Source organism: Battus philenor, unplaced genomic scaffold (genome assembly GCF_028537555.1).
Source record: "Battus philenor isolate CCGP_79_NKW_IND1 unplaced genomic scaffold, ilBatPhil1.0.hap1 SCAF_19, whole genome shotgun sequence".
NCBI lineage: Eukaryota > Metazoa > Arthropoda > Insecta > Lepidoptera > Papilionidae > Battus > Battus philenor.
In genome coordinates this window covers 4485718-4497316 of record NW_027181681.1, presented here as the reverse complement: position 1 = coordinate 4497316, position 11599 = coordinate 4485718, and the positions used below count along the sequence as shown (strand labels likewise).

The 11599-nt window shown below is 33.1% G+C and overlaps 1 protein-coding gene across 1 annotated transcript; it reads left to right on the top strand.

The window, feature by feature from the left end:
* Positions 1 to 4091: 4091 nt before the first annotated feature.
* LOC137921393 (protein FraH-like) lies at positions 4092 to 4645 on the top strand. The gene has a single exon (XM_068764133.1). It carries the CDS (start codon positions 4092 to 4094, stop codon positions 4611 to 4613), a length of 522 nt encoding a protein of 173 aa, XP_068620234.1. The 3' UTR covers positions 4614 to 4645.
* The last annotated feature ends 6954 nt before the right edge of the window (positions 4646 to 11599 follow it).

Here is an 11599-nt window from a genome sequence, read left to right as displayed (position 1 = left end):
ATACAACCTTAAAAATAGGCCAGCATGTTAAAATGACAAGACAATTTAAATAAATAATTTATCAAGATACTTTTTTTTTCATTTCCCGCATTGTCGGAAAAAATTTGAAGTTCTGATATTTCTAATATACCTATAGTTATCTTCTCATATACCTATTTCCGAAGTTTTATTTAAAATATTATGAAGATAATAAGACGTAGCTATATCTTGAGCTAGTTTTATTATATGCTTTGCTTAAGATATTTTTATTACACAAGTACTGATGTGTAATATAAAATATCTTAAGTAACTATTAGTTCAAATAAAGATTGGTTAACCTAAAAAATGTGGATACGATTTCATTTATTCCATGTCTTCTTTTCTCTCAATGTAATCATTATTACATAGACCAGCCGTTGAGATCGATGCTAAAAAGACCGATGTCTAATATTTAATTATAGTCGTAATGATATGACTACAATTTTAATGTTCGAAAAAGTAATGCCCAATATCTTACGTATCTTGCTTATCCTAAGCCCTTTAGGCACTTAATGATCGGAAGAGCCAAACTCAATCCCCTATGCTCAGATATAAGTAATTAGTTTTCAAAATCATAGTAAAATCTCGTATTTCCTAACTACCTACTTACCCATTATCTTTTTTCTGCTAAACACCATAAGAAAAAAAGATTACGTAATAAAGCATAACACGTTGCAAAAGCTTGTTTTGGCTATTTCATATTAAATGGTCCAGAAAAAAAATTGAAAGCCTTTGACACCAACGGAACGTACTTTGGAAGAGCTTTGAAACGACTAATATCAATGCCATCAACAGCTAAAAGATAAGTCGGCGTGTTTATATAAACGTAGCCACATAGGATCACTCATAGCGTAGCGCGGAAAAAATTATGGGGCAATCGTAAAGGTTTTATTAACTAAATAAAATGTGTATCTACATATGCCAAAACGTTAGTATATGTTACAGGTTATATTGTATAAGTAGATATAATTGTGTTATTGTAGTTATACTAATTAAAAAAATATAGATTACCTTTCCAATATTGAAATAAAAAATGTTATAACAAGGTCTCAATCTTATCGAATGACTTCAGTCACCTTCTGAAGATATTGAAATATAATTTATGGCGTTGATAAAAACACAATTATGTTAAATCATAAAATAAAAAAAATGTACTTATTTTAAAGAAACTTATTGAGACAGTTACGACTTTCTACAATAAAAGTGCGCCGGGACACATCGCAATTAATAATTAAAGTAAACAAGTAAATTTTAAAAACATTAATCGAAATGTTTATATCATTAATTTATATTATATTTATATATTAATTTATATCATCCAATATTAAAACATAATGAAAATGTATTTAAACTCTCCTCTTGGGTATATAATATGCTTTTATTATGATACTCTCCTCTTTCTTGAACAGTGTTTTTTATCATTATTATTTACTGGATAAAATCATCTGACTGACTCTACCAGAGAGAGATTGAGTTGTTATTTAAAGTATTCTTTGAATGGTGGTAACAAAAATATCTCAAGCAATTAAATTGTAATGTTTCCGCTGCTTACTGCCACTGCCTCGGGGGCTCGACACTAATTGATTTCAGTTACCTTACTGAAAGAAAAATATTACAGTACATACAAGAGATTTTCTCTCACAAATCCATAATTAAAGACTCTAAATTTGGAAGAGATATTCTTTTAGCCGAGTAGAGGTATACACAGCGTTTATATAAAAAGGCTTATTTTCAAACTATATAACTCAAATAGGTACAAAACTTAGCCCAGAATATGATTTTTAACATGTTAAAAATAATCCATAATGGGTCTATTGGAACAGTCCATGCGAAGCGGACAGATAATATCTGGTAAAAAATTATTTGCATCTTTTTCATCAGTCGCTTTTACCGTCTATGGGCAGTGGCGACTTTGCACCATTCACACAGTAAGCGACCGCCGGTAAACTCGCTATCTTATGTACTAGCCCTTCGCATTTTTGAGCGAAGTGAACGACTGATAAACATTTGTTTGTGATCGCCGCCGGTTATTGCGGGCTGTAAATAATCAGATTTGCACAGTAATAAATTTTTATTGAGACTTTTGGAATATTAACCATGATAAAATATGATAAGGAAATATTAATTCGGTAGGCAGTACTACGTAATTGAACGTGAACACATTTTTGTGGAAATGAATAACAAATTTGTAACTTGATGAAAGTACAAATTAGTAAAATCAATGTAAAATAACCTTTTTAATCTGTACCTGTAAGCTGTCACGTATTATGTGGACAGAAACGGTATTTTTGTGTTTTAGACACACGCCTAAGTGGGGTTCACGGAAATTTATCTGCATTCGATAGTGAAGAACTAAAATGTTATTTTGACTTCACATTTATTATGAGTTACTCAGCGACTGTTTCTTGTTAAAATTTATATATTCCCTATTCAGTACAAGTTGACACTTGAAAAGCATCGCCGCTGTCCACAAAACCTTTTCACGTGCAAGAGGACGAAATACGACTAGCGGTGGTGGAAAACTCGTGGTTGGAATTTAGCCGCAGAACAAATTTAAACGGTGAGATCTAATTTTCAAATTTTTGTCGAGTTTTGGAAATACGGTAACAACGTAGCTGCAGAGGATCCTCTGGTACCAGCTAAATTTCGAAAGTGGTCTAAAGGTCTATGAACCTCTGGTCTAAGTATAGCAACCGGGATTTTGGTGGAAATGGTCTTTTATGATAGATGTTATAAAAAGGTCCAGGTCACATAGAGAGCAACGATAAGGGCTATGCTTGGAGCTTCGCTGTGGGATCGAATCAAAAATGTGGAGATCTACAGACGAAACAAGGTCACCAACGTAGCTCGAAAAATTGCTTGTCTGAAGTGGCAGTGAGCGAGGCACATCGCACGTCCAAGCAACGTCCGTCGAGGCCGAAAGTTCTTGAGTAATGACCACGAGGCGGTGGACATGGCATGAGTAGGTCTTGTATTTGGAGGATCAACGACATAGTAAGGATCACGAGAAGTTGCTAAATGCGGGCAGCGCAACATAGGTTACCATGGCCATCCTTGAGCAGAAGTCTATGTCTTATATTCCGCCGTTATAGTGTATTGGTACCTCTAAGTTTTGCGAAAGTGGCACGAGACAAGAACAAGAGATGATCATCTTGAATAGGCTTATTGGGCAACGCCTATTAAAATGCACTAACTATAAAATAACATGTAATAAGTATAATGTTGTTATAACAAAACAAGCTTAAACTAAACGGTAATATTTCTGTTTATTGTTATTAGAGTTAATATTCGTATTAATAAATTTTCAACTGTCTATCCTAAGATTGGAAAATAAAACCAGAACGTTCCTTTGTTACGAAAGAGCACAGTGCTATTAAAATGTATAAAAATAAATACATTTTAACTACTTTATTTAGACGAAATGTGGTGCCTCTGGATATATAGCACAGTCTTCGACAAACTATTGTAAGAAAAATAATTTCCCCGCACACAGAAAAATAAGTACAAATGAAATTTTAAGTTTATTGACAAATAAATCTTTTTACAATAATTTTCACTGCATAGATCTCTAACCATCATAAACATGTTTTCCTAATAATTATGTTTTTTACATAAACATTGTATTTCTTAATTTGTAAGTTCTCGGACCATTCCGTTCGTGAATTCAGTTATGATGAAGATGTAAAAGCCATTCGGGCTAACAGCGTAAACATCATCAGAAACAATAGACTCCCTGATGACAACATTGACAGCGATATTTTGTTTTTAATTTGTCATAATAACCTTCTTTTGACAAATTAACGACGAAAATAATCTTCTTTTGCAAAAATGAATATTATATTATTTCCGTCTTATTTTTACGACTTTGTAATCTGAGATTAGATATAGTCGGATTAGTTTTCTACAAAGGCGAATATTGAAGACGTACTATAAATAGTGGTTTACGTTTTAAATAAACATTATTGTTATAAGTTAACAAACACTAAAAGGTACTTCGATAATTTCTTCTAAATTACGTTTATATCATTTTATTGACAATCTAATTAAATTTGTTTTAGTTTTTTCTAGCAAACATGAAGTCACTGTTCGTTGCCGCCGCAGTATTAGCTTTGGCTGTAGCAAGCCCCGTGAAACGAGCAATGGTCCAGCCAGGACCCGCTGGCCCAGCGCCTGTTATCGACTTGGACCAGCTGCACCCTATCGCCATTGGACCTGCTATAGTTGACAACTATGAGCCCATAGCCGTTGGCCCAACCTTCGTGGACAACTATGAGCCTATTGCGATCGGACCCGCTATCGTGGACCCTGCGCCCGTTGCTCCTTCCCCCGCAGCTCCTCTCGTCCAACTCATCGTAAACGTTAACGCCAACTTTGACGGATCCCCTGTCGCCGTTGAATCTCCAGAACCAGTCCCCATGCCAGTCCAAGTTGTCGAGGCTCCTGAGCCAGCACCTGCTCCAGTACAAGTCGTAGAAGAATCTACGGTCCCGGAACCCGTCATCGTAGTAGAACAAGCTCCAGCCCCAGAATCAGTCAATGTTGCTGAACCCATCGGTGTTATACCCATTGTCATTCCACCTGACACTCTTAACTGAGAACGTTCTGTATTATTACTACAATATGCTGTGATTACTCTACTATAGATTAAAGAGAGGTCTATTAATTTTAAGAATTTTTTAATTACATTTTATACATTATAAAGCGTACTTAATTATTTTGTAAATGCTGCACTTTTGTAAAACCGGACTCGAAGATAGAACTCTCAGGATAAAAAGTAATGGATTTTGCTTCAAAAAAACATTGATGTATATACATATAAATCATGTATTAATTATTATTTATAAACGTAACTTCCTTCCTTTTATCATCTATTATTATTTCTATGCTATTAAATTAATATTATGTTGTCAAAGAAATAATAAATGACATTTTTTTTTACTTTAAAACTATTTTAAGCGCCTGACTAAAAGTAATAGTTAATCAACACAAAGCAAAAATTATGCATACCTTTCTTTGAAAATTGGCGGATAAATTATCTAATGAGTCAGTTATCGGAAGAAACACGTAGAATGGAACTTTTATCTGATGTTCTTCAATTGTGATGTGTTGTGAGACTGTTTTGAAAACGTAGTAAATCGGAGCATTACGATCTATTCGCTTATGATTGGGATGTATTTAGTACATTGCACGTCTGTAAGACGTGGTCTACGTTTTTATAGCCCCGTTTATAGGAGCTCTCGTTCATGTCTGTCATATGAGGAAAAAATAATTTTTCCATGTTTTAATATTTTTTTCATAAATTCGTTTTTATTTTCACTTTCTTCTGGTATCTATAACGATTTCTTTCGTACTGTAATCTACCTTATTTCACAGTTTCTTACAATACTTTGGCTTTCTTATCCTCTTCCACTCAACGCCATTCATCACCCTCCTTCATGATTAAGACACCACAATTGGTTGTTATAATAGTATCACAGTATAGTTTATTGCCACATATCTACTTATTATCTATGTTGGATACATTTAAAGTTTCACAACTTTTGTTTTCTTAGTATCATACAATCTTACTATTTTGTCGGTTTATCTTTTGTCGGTTTTTTTTGTTTCTGTTTATTACTTCTTGTTCAATCTTCCTGCAATATCATAATATGTTACGCATAATCGTTCTATGGCTATGGCTTCGCTCTTTATCTTCTTACCTAGCTTCAACTGGTATTTTATCCTGGATCCTCCAAATACGGGACAGACAATTTTACCGTACAACGGTCGGGTCCACCGTTGGATCACAGGTACACGAGGGACGCTCTTTGAGTTTAAGCCCATGTAGTTACTTCGATAATTCCCATGAACATCTGGACCATAACCGTGTCCAGCACGAATTTGGAGAACGCACTATAGGCCGAGCGATGTCAATGTTGTAGCTCCAACACTTGAACCTATCTTGCTAACCCGTGAGTCTTAACCAACGCCATACTTCGTGCAAAAAGATAATAACCGTCTTGTTGGCAAACGATAGACTTCGAATAACGGCTAAAGTGAAACAGTACTATCACTAATACGCCGCGCAACTGTAGAAATTGTTCATAATATTAATTTTTTAAGTTATGATTCCCTCAGATATATGTAATTTTGACATACATACTATTTTCGTAATAGCGTTTTGCTATATATAAGTCATACGGTATACAACACACAACAGTCTTTCAATTCAATTAGGATAGAAATCTTCTCTTTACTCCTAGAATTCTCTATTTAAAAGTGTTGTTAAGCTAAGAGACTTTACGGGCGATATCATCTTATGACGCAATCGACGCTTTCTTGTAAATTAACCTTTACTGTTTATGTAAAGGTCAAAAAACACGAGCCCTTTAACATATCCAATGTTGTGACACAAGTCAGAAATATGTAGATCTGATCATAACCCACTATGCGAGGCCGGTATGGATTGGCAGTTATTTACAAATATTGTAATAATCTTCACCGAAGGCATCGTATTATCATTAGTTAATCTAGTTCAGGGATGAACATGCGTAACGACTAACATTTCGAAAATTAAATTATTTTACCGACTTTCCCTCATAAATAAAATATTATAAAAAATTTTATAACGAAGTGGTAGTACATACAAAACAAAAACAATCTGTTTGTGACGAGTTACTCGCACAGCATCAATGCGAACGCGATGCGTTTGCACAATTTATTGTATTGAATTTGTAGATGAAAGCTTTCTTTTTTAATTTGTCATTTTTCATTCTAATGTTTCTTATAAACGATGTTTTCTAGATTATTGATAATTATTACTTTATGAGCGACCTGCCAAGCAATTTTAAAATTTAAATTTGCCCCTAGATTAAAAAGGTTGCTTACCCCTGATCTAGTTAGATATTGGTTAAATGTAATATAAGCTACATTCTTTATTTAATTTCTTAATATTAAACTAATTAACCGATATCGCTTAAGTTAAAGTGTCTGTGAGCAGACCACAAAGCAAACAAATGACCGCTGAGGCCAGGAGTAAACATCGTGCACCAGCAAGCGTAGTGTAGAACGTTCACGCCTAAGGGGGAAAGAAGACCAAGGTCATAGGAAGATGCTCGATGTAGGGCGCCTACTAGTATAGGCAGCCCTACCGGAAATATATAGTATATAGGAAATATAGACATGGTTTTTTATTGGATAGCCTATTCCGGTGCTCGTTTCTAACAACGGCTGTTGATCCCACTACAGTTTAAGTCAGTCGGATATGTTTCTCTCTAGTTTCGGTTCAATTTCGAAGCTGTAGGCTTGAGTATAGGCTTACAACTAAAAAAATACATATCAACAGCATGAGTCTCATTTTGGGATCAAAATACACACTTTGTGGTAAAATAATTTGATTTTTTTAATAATTTGTGATTAACAAAACAAAATTGTTTTGATGAAATTTTTGCATACCAAATTTAAATATACCATAAACATATTTCAATTTTTCTATTTAGGACCCATAATTTAAAAATATGTGTTTCTAAAATTATTTTATGCTTTTTGTCTCTTCTCCTTTATGTATAGCAATATTTGTGTTAGGAGACACTGCTCTTCTTTATTCATATTAAATTGTTTATAATAATGAAGGTAGGTACAATTTTGATATAAAAATTCAAGTAATTTAAACTCATTAGGAAGACATGTAATGTTACAAATAATTTCTTCAATTTGCTCGTACCTTTGTATCTATAGCCATGACATTACATTGCTTTCACGTAGTAAGTTCCTATAGTAAAATAGTATTATTTAAAGTTTCATTTAATGTATTGTACAAATCGCGACTGTATTCGTATTTATTATTCTGTGTATATATTTAAATCATGCATTAGTCTTTTGCGTTATGAGTAGAGAAGTTATTTGTTTTTTTAATTGTATTTTACTATTTAACAGCAACTTAAACGTTTCAGCGACGAGATGGTTTTAACTGATAGGTTTAACACGTACAGTTTTAGTTACATTTTCGTTGTGGTCTCAGGAAGCCATAAATTAACTCTTGGTCTAAGGAACAACCGGGTACCTATGTCAGGTGTAGAGTTGTTACGTCATCTTTCTTGTAGTGCCGGCCTCGCAAAAATGAGAGAAAAACTTCGTTGAATGCGGTTTAAAGATATCGAAGAAATAGTGGTCGAAAACACTATAGAAAACAACAGTGAGCCAAATGTTTCTCACTATGATTTTACAAGATAAAAGGATGCACCTATCCTATTAGAAATCTATATACGAGGCCCATGTCCAACAGTGGACGTTTTATTGCTGAAATCATAATGATTATTATAAAAGATGCATAGATTTTCAAGAGGATGTTACATTTAAGTGTGATATTTTACTTAATTTTGTGGTAAGTTAGGATTAACAATTAATGCAAAAATCATTCATAAGTTCACACTTCTGTTTAATTTTTGATTTTCTGAAAACCATCAGTGTCGCCCCAGGTATTATATTTTTTACCTAAATATTTACGTGTAGGTAAACATTCGTCTATTAGATACACAGTAGAAGTTTTTATCAGTTAATGATAACCTGATCTTTCTATGCCAAGGCAAAGATCGCAAAGTCCAATAGTCCACGGAGATAAAAACCCTTCCTCGATTCACTGATAAATCCGATCCGCACTTTCAATTCTAAAGATTACTTCTCGGTTAAAGCATTGAGTTGTTAATTTAGCAACAGTTTTCTATATAATCCACAAGCGTACTCGAAGTGGAAGATCTCTTTCGTAAAGAGGAGTCTTGATAGATATCCCTTATAGTTCTTCTACATCTTACTACATTCTAAATTAATTAGTAAAATTTGTCAGGTTGTAAGACTAACGAAGATAATAATTATCAATGGCAGATTATAAAACAGAGCATATTTATTATACACTGGTGGCCAAGCTCCTTAATAATCCGAGATATTATTCAAAACATGAAATTTATTACGAGCCACAATTCATTACGTATTTGAAAGATATACTAGAAGGTAGCATTTTTTTCTGTAATTAGTTTTATTGAAAACATATGAATAAAAGTTTAAAATATAAGTCCAGAATTTAAATATTAATCACATTTACTTTACGTTTCTTGATAATTCTTCAAAATTTTGTAAATAACTTGAAGATGAAGAACTTCTCTGTAATTCTCTCAGAGACTAGTCAAGACGTATTTAGATTTCATGAATTTTAAAATGTAAATATATCATTAATACAATTAAAAGTGTATAACAATTCTAAGTAAGTTTCGAGTATTGAAAATAATTCAACAAACAATCAAAGCGTATAATAATCCTTCTAAGACATATATAACTACAACTATCGTAGTTATATAACATCAAGCTGTATTATATTTGCTTTTCCGTGCTTACTTTACACGTACATTTTCTTATTTCTATCATATTAAGTAAGCGATAGTGAGAATGTTGCTAATATGAAACTTCAATACACTGTAAATTAGCCGGTCATTCGTATTTGCATATGTTGCATTTGTTCATTAGCAAAGATAATAATAGGCAAAACATAAGTCGTCCAAATAATGACACACGATGTAACTAGAGTTCTTTTATGGAAATTTACCAAAAAAATCCATTTCTACCACACGATTAATTAGAAACGAGTCTTCTCTGTCAGCCTGGAATGCAGTGCCACGCATAAGTTTTGATCGATCTGTTGTAAACTTTGTTCCTGACATTTGTTGTCACACATTATAATTTGTTCTGACAAAAAAAGTGTACAAAATAAGTATACATACACACAACAATGTGTTGATATAACTATATTAATTAAATTTATTTCGCTACTAAATTTAATACAATGGACACATCGAAAAGCTTAATTTACTTTTAGTTTTTGTGGTGATGGGAATTTTATACCCGTAAGACGGCATAGATAACATCGGTTATAAACATATAAGGTATAGTCTATAGGTGTAAAAGAGATACTAATTTGTCATCAAAATTCTTAAAGCATTTACATTTATTTCCAATCAACTTGTATAATGATCATATATACCACTCAGCAATGAGCTACATTATTTTATGTTTCTTTCGCAGCGAGATCGAATCAAAAATAAGAAGATTCGAAGAAGAACATGGTCACCAAGGTAACTCGAAGAATTGCAAGTCTAAAGCGGCAGAGGCCAGGGGACATGGCTTGCGTATCTGACGATCATTGAGACTTAAAGGTTCTCGTCTGGCGACCACGAGTCGGTGGATACGGCGAGGGAAGGCCCTCGCTAGGTGGACTGAAGACTTCAGTTCGCGAGAGTCACTGGCTGCGGGCAGCATAATACCTACTATCATGGTGATATTTGCGGAAGTCAATGCCTTGCAGTCAGAGTCTATGATTTAACGTGAAGAAATTTATTTTGTTGTTTTGTAATGGTACAACGTCTTTAGGTAAAGATAATAAACAATAATTAACTTTATTATATAGTTATCCGAATATTAGAAAGGCTTTCTCTTACTATGATATTAATACATTATTTTTTATTTCTAAAATGTCTGGTTTTTGGATAGGGTGAACCATACATTAATTGAGCAAATGCATTTACAAATACATTCACCCTTTTAAAGCTAAAGAGAAATTAATGAAGGCTAACAAATCATTGTATACCAATTTAGGTTTCAGAGTCTTATTGCCAAACACGTTCCATAAGTAATTTTATTTTAGTTGGTAATTCAAAAATAAGGAATTAATGGTTTTGAAATCCTTTTATGTAATTAAAGTGTTGTTTGAGGAATCTCATAACAATGCGTTGTTATATTTAACCTTTGCGTAAAAGAAGAACCTGTTCTGCGGTAACTTGCAACGGCCATGCATTACATTTACGTTTATCAAAATGTCAGTTACATTAACATGGTATTAAAGAAATATATACCCTCTTTTGTTCATTCTTTTCATCACGTGTAGACCCACTTACTAAACATACATTACCGGCATGAATATGAATTAGGTAAATTAATTTTTTCCGCTCTTCAGAATTATTAATCAGACATCTTCTGATTTAAAATTTAGCTTACGATACGGCTCAAGGTAACCTATATAGTAATTACAAATAATTTGTACAGTGAGAAACTTGTTATAGCCTCATAATATCTTATATTTTCCTTATTACTTTAATTTTATTAGACAACGAAATTATGAACGAGACAATGTTATTTAATAAAACCATCTTTATGTTTTTTTTCTTCACATTATATTTTTGTACATTGTTTCGATGACGTTCTTCATCGAATTCAGAAGGCTTTCCGCTGCGGGACCTGTCTTTGACGATAATTAAAGTCGCCCTTTTTAAACTCAAACCGTTTCCGTCGTGTAGACTCACCTGTGACACCTTCTACGTGGCTAATGTCACGCGCTGTTTCGGCAGCTTTTTGACTTCGATTAAAAGAAAAAAAGAATAGGTATTGAAAATGTTTATTTTTGCCTTGTAAACATTCAATTTACAAACGCCACAAAATTAATAAATAATTGAATAACACAAAAATACAATCAACATAGTTTTTAAGAGCAGAAAGAGTTCTATCGTATGAATACTTACTCTTTGCCAAACAGCAAGCAAATCTTTGTAAAACAAAAGAA

Bases quoted from the DNA above. Each gene is read 5' to 3' on its own strand.
- LOC137921393 (XM_068764133.1), top strand. From the start codon at position 4,092: ATGAAGTCACTGTTCGTTGCCGCCGCAGTATTAGCTTTGGCTGTAGCA.